The sequence below is a fragment of the Bufo bufo genome, chromosome 2 (genome assembly GCF_905171765.1).
Source record: "Bufo bufo chromosome 2, aBufBuf1.1, whole genome shotgun sequence".
Taxonomy (NCBI): domain Eukaryota; kingdom Metazoa; phylum Chordata; class Amphibia; order Anura; family Bufonidae; genus Bufo; species Bufo bufo.
This window is the reverse complement of record NC_053390.1, coordinates 494,883,991-494,905,355: the sequence shown is the minus strand read 5'-3', so window position 1 is coordinate 494,905,355 and position 21,365 is coordinate 494,883,991. Positions and strand designations below refer to the sequence as shown.

The 21,365-nt window shown below is 42.4% G+C and overlaps 1 protein-coding gene across 2 annotated transcripts in view; it reads right to left on the bottom strand.

Moving 5' to 3' along the window:
* ADGRL3 (adhesion G protein-coupled receptor L3) overlaps positions 1-21,365 on the bottom strand; it is a 1,148,457-nt gene that overhangs the window by 334,752 nt on the left and 792,340 nt on the right. For both annotated transcript variants that reach the window (XM_040417792.1, XM_040417793.1), the window contains exon 21: positions 18,282-18,378. In XM_040417792.1, the coding sequence (XP_040273726.1) occupies positions 18,282-18,378 (97 nt within the window). The remainder of the gene's footprint in view (positions 1-18,281; positions 18,379-21,365) is intronic.

Sequence of the window (21,365 nt, the reverse complement as noted above, 5' to 3'; positions counted from 1 at the left end):
TTGGTCAACAATGGCGAGGCTTGTTCTGAGTGGAACCTGTCTTGTTAAACCACTGTATGGTCTTGGTCACCGCGCTGCAGCTCAGTTTTAGGGTGTTGGCAATGTTCTTATATCCTAGGCCATCTTTATGTAAAGCAACAATTCTTTTTTTTCAGATCCTCAGAGAGTTCTTTGCCATGAGGTGCCATGTTCAACTTCCAGTGACCAGTATGAGAGCGTGTGAAAGCGATAACATCAAATTTAACCCACCCGCACCCCATTCACACCTGAGACCTTGTAATACTAACGACTCACATGACACAGAGGAGGGAAAATGGCTAATAGGGCAAAATTTGGCCATTTTCACTTTTGTTGCCAGCGGTTTAGACAATAATGGCTGTGTGTTGAGGGCACACCAGACTTACACTGTTATACAAGCTGTACACTGACTACTTTACATTGTAACAAAGTGTCATATCTTCAGTGTTGTCCCATGAAAAGATATAAAATATTTACAAAAATTTGAGGGGTGTACTCACTTGTGTGAGATAATATATATATATATATATATATATATATATATATACACAAGCGAAAAAGAAAAAAGCAGCACACAAGATGAACGGGTGCAAAAAATCCTCCTGGGGACCTGCGACCAAGATCCCAAATTGAATAGGAAGCAAAAGAAGGCAGCACTCCAGATAATCATGAAAAAAAGTGGACGGTTTATTCACTCATTCAGCGACGTTTCAGCTCTCTCTATGGAGCCTTTTTCCAGCTGAGTAACATGTGCAAAATTACATATATAAATAGTGCAAGTAATTGCCAAAGTACAAATTGGTACATCATATAATAAAGTGCAAATGCATACAAATTACAATCATATTACAGATATAATTAGTGGAACGTCATGATTCAGTATAATAACAATATAAATAAAATCATAAAAATTCATAATGTGATAAATCTGATGTACAATCTCCGAAATACCATAATTGTCAATCAAACATGTGAAAGTGAACAAGGGTGTATAACATAATATAACAATCAAAAATTTTTAAAAACCTTTGAATGGATCACTTGCGGCTGAATAGGCATGGTGGAATCTGTTGGCGTACGGAAAAGACAACGGCGCATGCGCCGCTTCATCCGCTATCGCGAGAATCACAAAGATAATGTGTGGTATGACAACCACATCTAAGATGGCCGTTTGAGAACTTTACTCTAGGGCGCATGCGCATGCCAGTAATGACGCCCATATAGATTTAACAGACACTTGTACAGTGTCAGAGCGCCGCAGTATATAGCAGAAAAAAGCTGATCCATACATCGGAGACCGGCGAATCAACATCGGTCGCCAATGGGATATCTGTATCAGCAGGACGATACAGTATTCACACCGTTAGCATCCCGCTGTCCAGAAGGACAGCAAATCCGCTCCATGTCCCTTACAGCTGCACAATAGAAATGAATCCACTGTGAATCAACGGAAGGAACACAGACAAAACTGCATCGGGGCTCATCATGTTAGTTTATTAACAATAAATGTGTCAGTACCAACCGTCTGTGTGGGTGCCGCTCAAGTCCCAATAGGGGGCTGGAGTCGCACCATCTCACAGACAGGGGCTGACCCCAAACACTAATTATACATATTGCAAAAATAATTGAAAAAGGGATCGCCAACATAGTTCCTCCAGTATTCGCCTTACGTGAACATTCATACTTTTATGCTTCAAAATAATGTCCTATAAGGAAGAGAGATGTTAAATATTGTTTGATATTTAACATGCGATTCTTCTTATGTTATCTACTTGTTAGTATGCCCCTGTGGTCTCCTATACATTGGTGAGACCACATGGGACGTCAAAACCCGTCTCAACCAACACCGGTATTCGATCAGAAAACAAAAAATGGATCTCCCAGTGTCCAAACACTTCACTGAAGCCAAACATACACAAGATGATTTACGTTTTAGAATTCTAGAACAAATATCTCCTTCAAGGCGAGGTGGTGACCGGATAAAATTATTGAAAAAACGTGAGCTTTATTGGATCTACACACTTGGCACTTTAAGGCCTCATGGTCTAAATGTGGATTTCAGGGTCGTCTAGTCATTGATTTTATGTATGCTTTCCCTAGTTTGATGGCGTTTATGGAAAACAACATGTGCTATATATTAAATACATTTTTTCTCTCTTCCTTATAGGACATTATTTTGAAGCATAAAAGTATGAATGTTCACGTAAGGCGAATACTGGAGGAACTATGTTGGCGATCCCTTTTTCAATTATTTTTGCAATATGTATAATTAGTGTTTGGGGTCAGCCCCTGTCTGTGAGATGGTGCGATTCCAGCACCCTATTGGGACTTGAGCGGCACCCACACAGACGGTTGGTACTGACACATTTATTGTTAATAAACTAACATGATGAGCCCCGATGCAGTTTTGTCTGTGTCCCTTCCGTTGATTCACAGTGGATTCATTTCTATTGTGCAGCTGTAAGGGACATGGAGCGGATTTGCTGTCATTCTGGACAGCGGGATGCTAACGGTGTGAATACCGTATCGTCCTGCTGATACAGATATCCCATTTTCGACCGATGTTGATTCGCCGGTCTCCGATGTATGGATCAGCTTTTTTCTGCTATATACTGCGGCGCTCTGACACTGTACAAGTGTCTGTTAAATCTACATGGGCGTCATTACTGGCATGCGCATGCGCCCTAGAGTAAAGTTCTCAAGCGGCCATCTTAGATGTGGTTGTCATACCACACATTATCTTTGTGATTCTCGCGATAGCGGATGAAGCGGCGCATGCGCCGTTGTCTTTTCCGTACGCCAACAGATTCCACCATGCCTATTCAGCCGCAAGTGATTCATTCAAAGGTTTTTAAAAATTTTGATTGTTATATTATGTTATACACCCTTGTTCACTTTCACATGTTTGATTGCCAATTATGGTATTTCGGAGATTGTACATCAGATTTATCACATTATGAATTTTTATGATTTTATTTATATTGTTATTATACTGAATCATGACGTTCCACTAATTATATCTGTAATATGATTGTAATTTGTATGCATTTGCACTTTATTATATGATGTACCAATTTGTACTTTGGCAATTACTTGCACTATTTATATATGTAATTTTGCACATGTTACTCAGCTGGAAAAAGGCTCCATAGAGAGAGCTGAAACGTCGCTGAATGAGTGAATAAACCGTCCACTTTTTTTCATGATCATCTGGAGTGCTGCCTTCTTTTGCTTCATATATATATATATATATATATATGCAGTGATGCCCATAATTATTCATACCCCAGGCAAATTTTGACTTAAAGTAACTTTTATTCAACCAGCAAGTAATTTTTTGACGGGAAATGACATAGGTGTCTCCCAAAAGATAATAAGACGATGTACAAGAAGCATTATTGTGGGAAAAAAAAAAAACATTTCTCAGCTTTTATTTACATTTGAGCAAAAAGTGTCCAGTCCAAAATTATTCATACCCTTCTCAATAATCAATAGAAAAGCCTTTATTGGCTATTACAGCAATCAAATTCTTCCGATAATTGCAGACCGGCATTTTGCATGTCTCCACAGGTATTTTTGCCCATTCATCTTTAGCAATGAGCTCCAAATCTTTCAGGTTGGAGGGTCTTCTTACCATTACCCTGATCTTTAGCTCCCTCCACAGATTCTCAATTTGATTCAAGTCTGGACTCTGGCTGGGCCACTCCAAAACGTTAATGTTGTTGTCTGCTAACCATTTCTTCACCACTTTTTCTGTGTGTTTTGGTTGATTGTCATGCTGAAATGTCCACTGGTGCCCAAGGCCAAGTTTCTCTGCAGAATGCCTGATGTTGTCGTTGAGAATCCTCATGTATTGCTCTTTTTTCATGGTGCCGTTTACTGTGATTAGGTTCCCTGGTCCATTGGCTGAAAAACACCCCCAAAGCATTCGGTTCCCACCACCATGTTTGACAGTGGGGATGGTGTTCTTTGGGTTGAAGGCTTTTCCTTTTTTACGCCAAATGAAGGAAACATCATTGTGACCAAACAATTACATTTTTGTTTCATCTGACCATAACACAGAAGACCAGAAGTTTTCTTTACATGAGCTTTTGCAAAGGCCAAGCAAGCTTTTGTGTGCCTTATCTGGAGAAGTGGCATCCTCCTTGGTCTGCAGCCGTGGAACCCAGCAGTGTGCAGTGTCCGTTGGATTGTCTGCCTTGAGATATTGCCACCAGCAGAGCCCATATTCACCAGGATGGCCTTGGTGGTGATACTTGGATTCTTTGTCACCTCTCTAACTATCCTCCTGGCCAGCACAGGTGTCACTTTTGGCTTCCGACCACGTCCTCTGAGATTTTCCACAGTACGGAACATCTTGCATTTTTTTATAATACTTTGCACTGTAGCCACTGGAACTTGAAAACATTTAAAAATGGCCTTGTAGCCCTTTCCTGACTTGTGAGCAGCCACAATGCGTAGTCGCAGGTCCTCACTGAGCTCCTTTGTCTTAGCCATGACTGTCCACAAACCAACTGCAGAGAGTTGCTGTTTTTCACCTGTTGAGTCGATTAAAACAGCTGTTCCCAATTAATCAGGGTAATTAGGATGCTTTAGAACAGCTTGGACTATTTAGAATGGTATAGAACTTTTGAATTTTCCCACAGACTGTGACAGTTTGTGAAGGGTATGAATAATTTTGGACTGGACACTTTTTGCTCAAATGTAAATAAAAGCTGAGAAATGTTTTTTTTCCCCCCACAATAATGCCTCTTGTACATCGTCTTATTATCTTTTGGGAGACACCTATGTCATTTCCCGTCAAAACATTACTTGCTGGTTGAATAAAAGTAACTTTAAGTCAAAATTTGCCAGTGGTATGAATAATTATGGGCAGCACTGTATATAGTACTATTATTACACATACAGACCTACGGATGGAATAGAGTTAACACTCCTGAGATTTCTGAGTTGTGTTATCTAATCTAAGCAAACACCTTTAATTGCTTTTCAATGGCTTTTGTCTCAAGATAACTCAATGAGTTAAGAAATTTGAGTTAAGAGCTGGAGTGCTAACCCTGCTACATCTGTATAGTAGCACACAGTGAGCTTTTTGCAAACCTGTAAACTGATAGGAGGAGCAGTATTACATCATGTTACCAGGCAGAGGAAAAGACTGTATACTTGTATATAACTAATGTAATGTCAGTACTATTGATGCCACATAGTATACTGTCTTCTGGGTCTTCAGTGAGCATACAATGCTTAACTACTGAACACTTTTTGTGAGTGGCCAAGCTCCTGACATCATAACCTGAGTTAGCCCCATAAAAGTGACAACCACAATGTCTCCATTAACAGTGACAGCCCTAGTGTTTTCCATAAGAGTAACAACCAGAGTGCCGCTATAAGTAAGTGACAGCCCTGATGTTTCCCATAACAGTGTCAATCACAGTGAGACTTTTAGTAATGCAGATAAACCATGCTTGGCACTCAGGCACTAATAATGATGAATGATAAATTAAGACAAATTAAATATAAGTAATGTACTTACCAGTGGCGTACATAGAGAGGTAAGGGCCCCATAGCAAGGATCAAACCAGGCCCCCCACACAGGACCGCAGGGTTTCCACCTAAACCCCTTTCAATGACCCTTGGGCCATTTTTCCACTGCCTCGTTTGATAAAAGTTGTTCCTTTAGAGGGTAGAGTCCTGACCAAGTTTTCACCCCCAGTAGAAGAGGACATGATTCCAACTGGGCCCCCTCTTGCCCTGGGCCCCATAGCAGTCGCATGGTCTGCCGCTATGGTAGTTACGCCCCTGGTACTTACATGTCTATGCTTCCGCAACGTCTGTCCCTGCCAGCCATTTCTGCTCTGATTGTCACAGTGACACCAGCAGGAATGGCAGGTGCCAAGTACTCAGAAGCACAATCACCAGTCCTGACTGCTCAGGTAATCCAAAAGGTCTTTTACCATGGTGATGGATCATGTGACGGACCATGGGATGATCGCAGTGACGTCATCAAAGGTCCTATTCCTCAAAGAAGACAGAAGAGATGCCGGCTGCGCGAACAAGTGGATTAAGGTGAGTTAAATTATAAAAAAAAATTTAACCCCTCCAGACCTATTGTACTAAGCATTCTGTATTAAGAATGCTATTATTTTCCCTTATAACCATGTTATAAGGGAAAATAATAATGATCAGGTCCCCATCCCGATCGTCTCCTAGCAACCGTGCGTGAAAATCGCACCGCATCCGCACTTGCTTGCGATTTTCACGCAGCCCCATTCACTTCTATGGGGCCTGCGTTGCGTGAAAAACGCACAAAATAGAGCTTGCTGCGATTTTCACGCAACGCAGAAGTGATGCGTGAAAATCACTGCTCATGTGCACAGCCCCATAGAAATGAATGGGTCCGGATTCAGTACGGGTGCAATGCGTTCACTTCACGCATTGCACCTGCGTGGAAAACTCGCCCGTGTGAAAGGGGACTAAGGGTCCATTCACAAGTCCGTAGAATGGGTCCGCATCCGTTCTGGGGAACGGGTGCGGACCCATTCATTCTCAATGGGGACGGAAAGGATGCGGACAGCACACATTGTACTCCGTACTTCCGGTGCGCGGCTCCCGAAAAAAATAGAACATGTCCTATTCTTGTCTGCAATAGCGGACAAGAATAGGCATTTCTATAGGGGTGCTGGCCCGGTGTATTGCGGATTCGCAATTTGCGGATCCATAATACACTACGGACGTGTGAATGAACACTAAGGCCTCTTGCACATGACTGTATGTATATTGCGGTCCGCAAAAAACTGATCCGTAAAAAATACGGATGACAACTGTGTGCATTCCGTATTTTGCGGAACGGAACAGCTGGCCCCTAATAGAACAGTACTATCCTTGTCCGTAATGTGGACAATAATAGGACATGTTCTATTTTTTTACGGAACGGAAATACAGAAATGGAATGTACACGGAGTACCTTCCGTTTTTTTTGCGGACCCATTGAAATGAATGGTTCCGTATACGGTCCGCAAAAAAACTGAACGGAAACGGAATGAAAATACGTTTGTGTGCAAAAGGCCTAATAGTGGTAAAAACAAAATAATAAATAATATACTGCTACTAATAAAGTAATTATTAATAATAACACTAAAAAACAATATTTACAGATAACCCCTGATCTTAACCTTAATTATAAACTAATGTTGGTTTTTTAGCGTTTATTTAACCTCTTTCTGACCAATACATGTATGACTAAAGTTGGGCATTTAAACATGGCGCCCACTCAGATGACACTAAGAGCAACAGACACCCAGAGCTAATGGTTGTAATTGGAGATAAGACCGATCAGAGATATTCAAACCATCAGATGTCATTATCAATTGAGAGGGCCTGGGGCCCAATTGACCCCCATGCAGAGATCATAGGGCGGTTCGGTCCTTGTTGTAGCCTTGAACCTGCTAGAGGCTCTGAGGCTTACCACAGCCATAATCCTATGGAAGCCTGCCTATGGCAGGGCTCCATAGGAACATAGCGAATCTCCATTGGGTTGTAGTCTATAAGAGAATCGATATGTGGATTGCATGTTAATGTCCCCTAGGAACTTAAATAAGTGGGGAAAAAAGTAAAAAATAAATAAAGATCATAGGCAACTCCGCATCCCAAACAAACTCTGCTATTAAAATCTAAATGGATAGTACAAAGTACAATTTGTCCCACTAAAAAAACAAGCCCCATATGTCTATGTGAACATAGAAAAAAGTTATAGCTCTAAGAAAGCAGGGAATAAAAAACAAACATGGAAAAACCTAGTTCTTTAAAATTATTCTGAAGGATCCTCTACATACCAAGTATTCTGCATTTATCCCAAGTTTCCAACATGCGCCATGACAGCTGGGTCATCACCAGCCTTTTTCAGTAAATTATCCACCTTTTCCACCACATACTGAATCCATTGGTGATACGTGTGGACTACTTTGCCAGTTCCCTGCCTAGCTGCATATGGGAGTCGGTATGTTGCCAATTTAATTGTGTAGTATTTTGAGTGATCATTTAGGCTCCATTCACACGTCCGCAATTTCATTCCGCATTTTGCGGAACGGAATTGCGGACCCATTCATTCCTATGGGGCAGAATGATGTGCTGCCTGGACACAGAAATGCGGATCCGCACTTCCGTGTCCGCACTTCCGTTCCGAAAAAAAATAGAACATGTCCTATTCTTGTCCGCAATTACGGACAAGAACAGGCATATTCTATTAGTGCCGGCAATGTGCGGTCCGCAAAATGCGGAACGCACATTGCCGCTTTCCGTGTTTTGCGGATCCGCGGCTCCGTGGATCCGCAAAACACGTTGCGGACGTGTGAATGGAGCCTTAGGACTTTATTTCACTTTGTTTCTGCAATTTTTGTTATTTTGATGTAATTTAGCATGGTGCATTTTATTCCTTAGTACTTGGACTACCTTTATTATTACATTATTGTTTACCCTCTGCGTAGCTCAGCAGCTTACTGATTTATTGTTGTGGGGGACTGGTTTCAGGGTTGTGCTCATCATGGCACCCCCTTAGTGCATTTCACATATCTTTGCGTGATTTTAATGTTATTTACATGTTTATTGTGGTGTGCTTGCTTTATATACCTTTACTGTACTTCTGCTCCTTTTTATGTACTCCATATATGTATGGTAAGGTTAAATAGCAACCTGTACTTCTTAGGCTACTTTCACACTTGCATTTGGAGCGGATCCGTCTGGTGTCTGCACAGACGGATCCGCTCCTATAATGCAAACGCTTGCATCCGTTCAGAATGGATCCGTCTGCATAACAGTTTTTTACAGATCTGATTTTTCACTTCGTGAAAACTCAGATCCGACAGTATATTCTAACACAGAGGCATTCCCATGGTGATGGGGACGCTTCAAGTTAGAATATACTAAAAGAACTGTGTACATGACTGCCTCCTGCTGCCTGGCAGCACCCGATCTCTTACAGGGGGCTGTGATCCGCACAATTATTGTGCGAATCATAGCCCCCTGTAAGAGATCAGGTGCTGCCAGGCAGGAGGGGGCAGACCCCCTCCCTCCCCTGTATTAAATGTGACCAGTGCGTCCCCCCTCCCTCTATATTCATTGGTGGCCAGTGCGCCCCCCCTCCCTCTATATTCATTGGTGACCAGTGCGGCCCCCCCTCCCTCCCTCCCCAGTATTAAATGTGACCAGTGCGGCCCCCCTCCCTCTATATTCATTGGTGGCCAGTGCGGATTCCCAGTATTAAATGTGACCAGTGCGGCCTCCCCTCTCCCCCCCCCCCTAATTAAAATCACCCCCCCCCCCCCATCATTGGTGGCAGCGGAGAGTTCCGATCGGAGTCCCAGTTTAATCGCTGGGGCTCCGATCGGTTACCATGGCAGCCAAGACGCTATTGCAATAAATAGAAGCAGGGGGCAGTCATGTACACAGTTCTCAGTATATTCTAACTTGAAGCGTCCCCATCACCATGGGAACGCCTCTGTGTTAGAATGTACTGTCGGATCTGAGTTTCACGATCTAACTCAAATCCGATGGTATATTCTAACATAGAGGCGTTCCCATGGTGATGGGGACGCTTCAAGTTAAGATATACCATCGGATTGGAGAAAACTCCCATCTAATGGTATATTAATAGGGGACTCCTGACTTTACATTGAAAGTCAATGGGGGACGGATCCGATTGAAATTACACCATATTGTGTCAACGTCAAACGGATCCGTCCCCATTGACTTGCATTGTAAGTCTGGACGGATCCGTTTGGCTCCGCACGGCCAGGCGGACACAAAAACGCTGCAAGCTGCGTTCGGGTGTCCGCCTGCTGAGCAGAACGGAGGCCAAACGGTGCCAAACTGATGCATTCTGAGCGGATCCGCATCCACTCAGAATGCATTGGGGCTGTACGGATCCGTTCGGGGCCGCTTGTGAGAGCCTTCAAACGGAACTCACAAGCGGAACCCCGAACGCAAGTGTGAAAGTAGCCTTAGTTGTGCCAACCCATTAGTTGTTTACCCACAGTCCTATTTCCGGCACCAGTGAGACAGCAAACAATTTCATAGCGACAGGTGACTTAAAGGGAACCCGTCAACACGAAATGCAGTACAATCTCCAGGCAGTTTGTTATAGAGCAGGAGGAGCTGAGCAAATTCATATACAGTTTTTCAGAAAAAGATTCAGGGGAAACTTGTAATTTATGCATTTAAACCTCTGCTCTTTTTATGCATAGGAGTCATGTGGGCGGTACTCTGTGACTAATATCCTCTGTAACTAATATCGAATATTTAAAGGGGTTGTCTAACTTCACAAATGGCATTTATCATGTCGAGAAAGTTAATACAAGGCACTTACTGATATATTGTGATTGTCCATATTGCCTCCTTTGCTGGCTGGATTCATTTTTTATCCCATTATACACTGCTTATATCCATGGTTACAATCACTATGCAATCCAGCAGCAGGGCCAATGCGGCACACTATAGAAAAAGGTGGCGACCTTTCTGGTGGCCTGTATGACCGGAGTGCGCATAGGCCATCGCTTTTTCCTATAGTGTGCAAAGCACAGCTATCACTGCTAGATTGCATTTGCTGAAGTGAGGCAAACCCTTTAAGGAACCATACTGGTACTATACTGTATGGCTAATATGGACAACTAAACCTAATCACAATAATACCTTCCTACCTACCTCTTCCATTTGTATTACAAATTTCTTCTGCTTTGCCCTGTAGAGGTAAATGTTTTTCACCAAGAAAATATGTGTTAACTCTAATAAGGATTTCTGCCGCATCGGGTGCTATTGGGGATTTCCAATTCACTATAATTGTACTAGGGGCAGCTTCCAGCACACGAGACACAACCCAACGCCCTTCTCCTGGGATCTGATCCAGCCTCAGGCTTAAAAGGGCGAGTTCTGGTTTCAACACTATCTCTCGGTTATTCACTGTGGTATTTGGTATTGCAGCAGAACCAAATACCATAGTGCAGCACAAAATACTGCCCCAGCAGAACCAAATACCACAGTGCAGTATAAAATACTGCCCCAACAGAACCAAATACCACATTGCAGCACAAAATACTACTCCAGAAGAACAATATATCATCCCAGGAGAAATACTACAGTACAGTATTTTATGCTGAGCTGTGGTATTTGGCTCTGCTGAGGCAGTATATTGTGCTGCACTGCGCTCTTTGGTTCTCCTACAACGTGCAAAGTATGGCAAAGTGTGGCCACAATAAATTCACTGTCTGCCCCTGGTGAGAACAATCAGTTTTGGACAGCAATGACAAGGAGGTTCCGGCAGAGGAGGACATGATGACTGAAATATATAGCTTTATTGGTGGTGGCAGCAGCACTTGTAGTAATGGCAGACCTCCCAAGTGTCCCTGTTTTGGAGGGACAGTCCCTTTTTTTGACCCAAGTCCCTCTGTCCCTCTTTGCTCCTTAAATGTCCCTCTTTTTCCTTTCAGGTATAGATTTGCATTATTACATTTCCAATATTGATCCAGAAAGTGTTTGCCCGGATCCTATCTATATAGTAGAGCTCACGTTGTATATTCATTTATTATTTAATGCAATTTGGATTTATTATGTGCCGTTGAAGTGCATAAATATGCTGGAAAAATTGATCTTTCACACAATCAACCATACGTGTCCCTCTTTGACCATCCAAAAAGTTGGGAGGTACCGGCACCGGTAGCCGTGGTGGTAGTGGCACTCAGGGAATATACAGAAATGTTAATCAAGAGCAGCAGCAAGGAATCCATGATACTGTATATCACAGTGTGTAACACCAAAGAAGCTGCCCTTCCCCTGCATGCAAAGCCTGCCAGAGTATGTAAGGGCAGTGTGTCAGGATGAGGTGAAACCAAAGTTCAGGAGAAAACAAGGTAAGGTTTTTGAGCCTGGCAGGAAGTGTTGCTACTGTGTGGGAGGAGGGGAGTCCCTAACATGCCCTGAGCAGAGAGATGGCAGCAACAGAGGTGTCTGCAGTTTTAGGTGGGAGTAGCTGGCACCAAATATGAGCTGCTGAATTCAGAGAGCAAAGACTGTGTAAAAATCAAGTATAAAGGACACCTGGTGTAAGAACTGTACCCTGAAGAGAATGAGTTGCATTGCTGTGGTAGCTCTCGACAGTGGGATAGTGTTGCCTCGTATCAACAGGGAATCCATAGAGGACCACTTGAGGGCCATCAGCCATAGTGACACATACGTGCAACCAACAGATGGTGAGCGGAGCTTCTCTTCAGGACGGGTAGCGAACATAGCACAGTGCTTGGGTGATATTGTCAAAGTAACCAAGTTCCATTTTCATCCATCTAAAGTTAGTCAGTTACTGTTCTGGACACTTCATAAGCAGCCCCAGGTATTAACCTGTTACTGAAAGGTATATTGTGCAGTGTGAACCCTGAGAGACTATGTGTGAGAGAGGGAGAATCCCCTCACACAGGCGAGTGGATGTAGACAGGGTTAGCCCAGAATTGTTTGCTGAATTTTGCTTTCTGCTGTTCTAAGTCTATTCGTTGTTTACTGCTGGTTTCACAGTAAAGTCTTATCTTAAAGTCTATGTACACCTTTGGGGGCAATTTTTTTTATTATTGCATTGTACTTATTTTGAGCTAAAACATTTTTTTTCAATTGGTCTTTATTAAAAACATGGAATCCTTTTTTTCTGTACAGAGCTGACATGCTCTAGCAGCAGCCTGTGGATTTTTTATATTTTCTGTCATCTGGGGAACAGATGGACTTCTTATCTCTGCTCCTGACATTATAAACACTTATTGAAGCTCAATCCTTACCTTACTGATAAGAATGTGGTTTAAATGAGTGTTTATGACCTTTTAGTGGTTTATAGATAACGGTTATTAGATAACCTGCACAAAGTGAATGTAGGATTCACACAGCTAGAAAAACTGTTAACCCTTTGTGACAGAATGGCTCAATATTTTAAATAAAGGCCAACTGAAAATATGATTTTTAGCCAAAAATGAATAAAATGCAATCAGAAACAAAAATTGCCTCCAAAGGTGCACATAGCCTTTAAACCCTAAACTCTAATTCTTCTGCACGTGTCTTGCGTTTTTGCAAGTCTGAGAAAGTGGTGGGGTGATGACAATGATTCTGTGTTGGAAGGACCTGGGAACCAGATGAGGGTGGTGAGGAAGTGATAACGTCAGAGGAGCAGGGTAGAGGCAATGATAAAGAAGGGGAGCTGTCACATGGCCAAAACATTAAAAAACGACTAGGATTAGATCTGGTTTTGGGCTGCCATTTTAGGTTTGGGATGACAGGTTTTGCTGGAATGGTTTTTGGGCTCCATGTCACATTTGCAGAGCCCTTGGGGTACCAGTATAGCGAAGGCCCCAAAAATTGAACCCAGTTTTGAAAGAAAATCCATCAAGATTTATGGGGTGCAATGAGCATTTGACCCACATAAAAGTTTCATAGAACTGTTAAACATTGGGCAATGAATTATCACATTTTTCCAGCTTGTGAGCAGGTGGGGACTGGCTGTGTAATACACTGCAGCGCTGAAATAGACATAGTGTCCATATCAGAGAATATCATTTCATATGCCTCAGCTGTGAAAAGCCAAATTAGCAGCATAGGAACGGACTGGCAAAACACGGCTCCTAAATACAGATGAGTAAATCAATTCTAACTAATCAAATCCATTCAAAATCAGGCTTCTGGAGCAGGTGTGGCTGTCCCCTCTGCTCAGGAGACTCCCCCCTCCACCTTGATTGACAGGACCAGGTGGGATGTGAGACTTCTCACCTGGCCGTGTCACTCCTGTGCCTGCACCATTTCTCTGAGCATCAATGCAAGTGCAGAGGATCTGCTACTGCTACCTGAGCAATGCAGAACCCAACTGTGCATGCGCCACAGACGTCTGAGTACACCTGAAAGAGGAGGCTATACTTCACAGCAAGATGCCTTGACCTGCAAATCAATATTGAGGGGAAGGGGGATCTCCAGAAATAGCCACAGTCCCATAAATAGCCGAGCTCCCATAGAAATTAATGGAGGTGGCAGAGCATGCCAAGCACACACAGAGATATGCCACCAATGTCTGAAGTGAGACAACCCCTTTAATTCCCCCAGACCAGTGTACGTTGGTGACTGTTATATGTGATCAAGTGGACCATGTAAAGATATATCTGAGGTCATGCGCTGTAGAACAGTGATGCCATATCATATGTAATGCTGTGACTGAGTATCTAAGTCTATCCTGTGTGATCTAGTACTGCATAATAGATGTATCTAAGCCCATGATTGTGTAGTGATGCTACATATACTGTAAGTGTAGCATATATAGTAATATGACAGTGGGGGCCAAGCCCATTCTGGGTGATGTAGTGCTGCATTTTTGTTACATCCCATGATTTATCGATCATATACATAGGTGTATTATATGGCGCCCCTCACTTGGTGCCCACCTCTCCCTCCTGCCTGTAATTATTATTAAGCCCATTGGATACAGTAGACAGCACCATGCCACTTGTATCACTTTTCCAGCCCTGCAGTATACTCTCAGTCAGTTGGCTGGAACAAGTGTCTTTTAGTTTTTTGCACTATATGAGTATACTACTTTCAGTAGTAGTTGTCAGGACTTCTGACCCACAGCTCACTGCTTATTTGATATGTGACTTAAAGCCCTTTTACATGGGCCAGTTATAAAGAACAAATATTAAAATGATCGTTCCTAATAACCGGCTAGTGTGATTTTACTGCTGGTCACCCAATGATCAAGTGAAAGCGTCGTCGATGTGGCACCCAAAATAATCATTTCTGGGCAGCAAATCACTTGCATAAAAAAGGATTTATTGCCCAAAACCAATTTGTAGGGTATAAGAGGTGACTCCTCCCTATACAGCGGAGAAGGGCAGCTTCACTTACTTCAAGGGCTCATTCACACGGCCGTATGAACAGATCCACACCCGTTCTGCAATTTTGTGGAAGGTCTGCGGAACCATTAATTTCTATGGGCCCTCAAAAGATGCGGACAGCACACCGTGTGCTGTCCGCATCCCTTATTCCGTACCGCGGCTCCGGAGAAAAGATAGAACATGTCCTATTCTTGTCCACAATTGCGGACAAGAATAGGCATTTTCTATTATGGTTGCGGCCATGTGCGGTCAGAAAATTGCAGGATCTGCTAGGACACCCTCCCACTTCCTGTATTTTGTCTCTGAGACAGCTTACACTAGACAACAGGCGGTGGATAGCGCGTTAGACCTTAGGGAGACCACTGCAGGTAGTTTGGAGTTATTTTTTTGGTAGAAGACATTTACTGTATGTAAATAAAGTATTTTGCAATTACACTGACCATTAGATTAGCAGAAGTTGGTTGAAACAACAGTGGCCATATAAATGCAGACAGTACATGCTGTTACTGTACTTTCAAATCTGTGGCTGAACAGCTGGTACTAAACTACTACCAGCAGAAAGATGGAACAATTCTAGAGTGTGTTGGCATGGTGAGAGTAGTAGTGTAGTAACAGCTGGTGATACAAAATAAGATCAGCCCCCATGTACCCCACATTACCCCTTTTAAAAAACTGCGAGGAACTCGCCCCTCCGAACATAAAACAACCTCAGTGCCAGCACACTGCACCCCACTGCAGATAGAGATAAGTACAGGGAGGATGACATGACACCTCACGCCTGTGTGACTTCATCACCATCAGACATACAGCAAGCAGCCACAGTGTAAACAGGGACGTGCCTGGTCCTAAGCCCATGACTGCACAGTACCTCCTAATCACAGCTCTGTACTAAGCAAGAAGGTGCAGTCCTGCTGCCAGCTGCTACCTCCTGTGTACCAGACTGCCCCCTGCTGCCACTGCAGGATTAGGAGGAAACACAGAAATGTGGATTGCAGTAGATGCTTGTATGGCTTCCTGGTGGCGACTCTATAGACAAAGTCAGCCAAGGCCTTATTCACACTTCAGTTATTTGGTCAGTTATTGGGAGACAAAACCAGATTTGGGCAAAAAACACAGAACAGGTGTAGATCTATCCATTATACATTATTTCACTACTGGTTCTGGCTCCCAATAACTGACGTGTGAACTTGGCCTAATTACTATATTAGGTGGGGCACAAAAACAGGAAATATTTTATTTTTATTTTTTATTATTATATGTAAAGATTTTTTTAACATTATGGATTGTTCAAATTAGTACTGGGACCAAATTATTAGTTTTCTTTTCTCCAATTTCTTCTCTTCTTCCACCTGACTGTCCCTTCCACTTCTTTTAAACGATTTGCTTCTATGCTTATCTAATGCTCCTCCAAACTCCTTCATTCTTTTCCAAATTCTTCCTTTCCTATCCAGACTCTTTCAACATTTTATTTTTTCGGCAAGGCGTGCTGTCTGTGACTGACTCTTTTCCATAACTCCACCTCTTCTGCACCATTGGGGATGCAAGATGACTGACAGACAGATCTTTCATTTAGGGACTGAAGAGCGCTGGCATCACATTGATCGCTGCTGTATGGCCCTGGAGGGGGAGACACTGAAGGGGCAGCGCTGCAGTATTAATTACCATTGAACCAAGTCACATAACTAGGTTGCCGATGATGCTAGTGTTGCGGTCTACCTGTGTGTGAGGCTGACTGCTAGAGATGAGCAGTTGACGTGATGCAGTGTTAGTTACGTGATCATGCTGCTAGTGTCACTAGTGGCAACTGACCTGTCTGCATCCATGGTTCTCTGCAAGGTTCAGTAGAGGGCCAGGGGGAACTGTTTACTCCTGGTAAACAAGACAATCCCGGGAGACCCTTTTTAAGCTTTTTAAAAAATGTGCTGCGGTGTTACCCTGGCACCATGCCACACTATTTACGACATAATGACAAAAATAAATAAATCTGTCCTTAAAAACAATAGTACAACAAAGTAATGGTAAATCTGTCTACCAGAATACACATTGTTCACTTTCTACACATAAATATCTTCTTACCTTATTTCAGCTATCCTCATGTTCTTACCTGAAAATTGACAGTTAAAAGCATACAATGGTAGCAATAACCTACTGTATCAAGCATTAACACAACGACGTCATTGCCTCACTCTATAACAACTGCTTAGCTGATCCTAGTTACTCATATTTATTCTGTACAGAAACTGATCGCTCAGACCGCATTAAGCCATCTCTATTATGTGACAGCATGTTACTGAATGCTATAGTTTGGTTTGAAATTGCACATATTTAAGAGAATCTGTCAGTAGTTTTGACCATGCAAACCTGCTGATAGCACTGTGTAAGGGCTGGGGGAGCTGGGAAACATATCTTTTGTGAAGCTTTTATTATCAGGAGTAGCGTATATGAACATTTGTTCTACAAGGCCCTGCATCTGCCCAGGAGGCTGTGCTTACCAAACCCTCCCCTCTGCTCTGAGTGACAGCTGTAGTGGTCGTCTGGTTGGATGCTGCAGCTGTCACTCAGAGCAGAGGGTAGGGGCTGGGAAGCAGCTCAATGCAGAGAACAGTGTGAACTTTACAGTGAAGCTTCATCTCAAGTGCACTGGAAGGATAAAAGTTCATATTCATAATATTCATGATCATAAAAGCTCCACAGAAGGTATGTTTGTCCCACAATCCCCAGCCCCTAACTAGTTCTGTCAGCAGTTTTCAAGGTCAAAACTGCTGAAAGACTCCATTTTATGCAATAGTTGCTAATAAGTTTAAAGTGATTTTCCGGGACTCGGCGGGTTCAGCAAACCTATCTTAATTACACTTAACAAGTCTGTAGGAGAAAGCATGTAATAAACATATTGTTCCAAAGTTAGATGGATCGGCCTATCAGGAACCCAGTCATGTAATGCTCCTATTCTAAAAATCCTGCTCCCACCAGTGTCTTTTACCAGGATTTCAGCTAGAGCATGAACAGGAAGTCACTTCCACTGTCGACAGGTCCAGAACGGTTCCTCTCCTGATGACTGCACAAACTCTTCAACCCACCACATCTGTGCATGTGCAAGGGAGAGGATGTTATGTCGGTGGATTAGGATTTTCAGAAGAGGAGCATCATGTGGCCGGGTTCCTGAGATGCTGATGAATGCAACTTCGGAATAAGTATATTACAAATTTTCTCCTACAGATGTATTATGTGTAAAAGGTGGTTTTATGGACCTGCTGGTTCCTGGAAAACCTCTTTAATAGCATTATTCTGCCTGGATAGCAGAGTAAAAATTTTGAAAAACAACAAAACACATTATAAAGGCAGGAATCTGACAGTAATGGTATTCACCTCTGTTAAGGGAAGCTGAGCTGTTTATTTCTCCAGTAATGAAGGAAGACTCTGATTGCTTTCTCACTGTGTCATTCCACATCCTACGAATCCGGCTCTAAAAGAGAAAGCACAATTAAATGACAATATGAGGATTTATTTCAATATCTTTAGAGTGTCTTATATGTTGTAGTTGAATATTTTTTCTGAGGTACTGCATTCCATCTTCAATGTGTAGTAGAAACAAACATGGCGGATGCTGTTATGCTGAAATGTGCCCAAAAAGCCATGCAAGACGAAGTTATACCTCAAATCTGTAAGTTTTTATCGCTCTGAGAAACAAAATAAGGCTACCTACACACGATGCGGATTACACACATTTTTTGCCATGTGGATTCCCAAGCGGAAAAAATGCAGGGAAATATGGTACCAGTAAACTGCATGAGAACAGACAATTCTCATGTACACTTTGTGGATTTGTTTTGCTCAGAAACTGATCTGCCATGTGGATTTTCAAATCCATAGAATGTCAATTATTTTTGCTGTGTTAGCTGCAGATTTTACCCTTTTCAAATAAAAGGTGAGATCTGCTGCAAAACAGCATCAAATCCGCACCAAAAACCTCAACCCCTGTATATTTAAAGGGGTTCTGCAGTTTTTTTAAACTGATGATCTATCCTCTGGATAGATCATCAGCAACTGACCGGCGGGGGTCCGACACTCGGGACCTCGCCGATCAGCTGTTTGAGAAGGCAGAGGCGCTCCACCAGAGCCGCGGCCTTCTCACTGGTTACCGTTGGCCTAGTGACGTCACGACTAGTATCAACTAGCGTGGGCGGGGCTAAGCTCTGTTCACTTGAATGGAGCTTAGCCCCGCCCAGGCCAGTTGATAATAGTCGTAACGTCACTGGGCTAGCGGTAAACAGTGAGAAGGCCGCTGCGCTGCTGGAGCGCCGCTGCTTTCTCAAACAGCTGATCGGCGGGGGTCCCGGGTGTCGGGAGGATAGATCATCATTTTAAACAAACTGCAGAACCACTTTAACCTTTATTCTATCCTTTTTCTTCTATCATTTTTTCTGTCTTGGCCAGGACTTGAGCCCAAGGACCTGCACAATATACTGACATCTACAGATATATCTTTATATACCTGAAAATTGTATGTTTTTTAAAGCATAAAAAAAAGTATAATTTTCTTAGTAATTGCAAAAAAAAAATTATGCCACATATTTTTTTAAACTCGTTTTATTGAAAAAGAGTAACAAGGCATGTTTGTGGTACAATCAGATGTATACAAGACAATATTATGCAGCTTACAATATCATGCATTTAAAATATTTCGCTTGTGTTAAGACAACAAAATCGTACAGGTCAAACTTCTCCACATGTGTTTTGAAGACATATTAGGCAATAAATTGGACTAAAACAATGAAAGGCGTGTGAGGTTTGTTCTTTCTATCACAATCAGGGATCAATGGAAACCGCGGATCCAGGTGAAGTGGTCAAATTAGAATCACACCACAAACCCCACACTTTCTGGAATTTATCAGGACATTTCCTATTCACATATATCACATTTTCAAAAGGGATAATTTGTTTGTAATTTTTTTCCAAATTCCCAATGTAGGGAGATCCTCTGCCATCCATTTGAGGGCAATTACTTTGCGGGCTAGGAACAAAGATTCGCTTAGGAGTATTTTATTATAGTGAGTCCAATAAATAAACAACGAAACAATGAGGGGCACACCTATAAAGATTTGTATATCAAGCGGAGTGCAGGCCTGGTATCAAGAAACAACCATGAAAAAACACTAAAGAAAGCAATACCATAATGTAGCCGCACCTCCAAAAATAAAGCATAATTTTATTGAAACAGACAAGTTACAAGTTAAAAACATGAATGGACAAGGCAAACCCCACACATGGGGAAGGATTTAAAGTGCTACAGTGCATGAATAACCATGTAATCACAAAACCATGACAGGAAACAATAAAGTATCTGCAAATCCTAGGAGAAATACTTATCATGAAGCACAGTGGTAGCACATGAAATAGCAGTAACCCATCAGGGAGGGGAGCCAAGCAATCCTAACGCGTATCGCTGGTGCAAATACTAGCTTCCTCAGAGATCCATGTTAGTACAAGTGACTGTTGAAACATTTATAGTTCACATAATTAAGACATAGTTACATAAACCTGTGGTAAAAACTAATCAAGGAGCGGTCGTCTGCAGAGGGGGAGAAGGAGGCGGTGACAAGGCATGTAAGTTACCTGGATCCTCCCCGATGCATGGTCGCGCGCAACTATCAATGCCGGGACAAGCCGGCGTGTTGGAAAAACAAGTGCGCATGCGCAAAATGGCGACCAAACCGGAAGTCGACGCCGTGATGCGCTCCAAAGACCGGAAACGCAGTCCGGCGTCGACGTCACAACCGGTCACCAGTCCGCGCCGTGACACCCAAAGGATCGCAAACCAACAGGGGGCACAAACAAGCGCAGTGGGATGCGTACGACGATCTGTCAACCATCAATATGTACCTTATAGGATCGGGCCAATGAGATGTTCACAGATTATAGTGGAATATATATGAAACGGGTCAATAGGTTACTTACAAAGTGTGATTTAGAAAATATATATACAATAACATGATTGTGCATTTAATATGGTTATATTCCAACATAATAAATAAATAATGAATCAATAAATCAGTGATTACACAAAAATGATTGCAGATTACAAAATCACAACACAATTATTTTATCATAATGTAAGCAAACCCTTCAATCCATGGTTAATACCTCCAAAGACCCACATTATTTAGTAATCAATCAAAGGGCATTTTATGTTATAATACACTGCTCAAAACAATAAAGGGAACACAAAAATAACACATCCTAGATCTGAGTTAATTAAATATTCTTCTGAAATACTTTGTTCTTTACATAGTTGAATGTGCTGACAACAAAATCACACAAAAATAAAAAAATGGAAATCAAATTTTTAAACCCATGGAGGTCTGGATTTGGAGTCACACTCAAAATTAAAGTGGAAAAACACACTACAGGCTGATCCAACTTTGATGTAATGTCCTTAAAACAAGTCAAAAT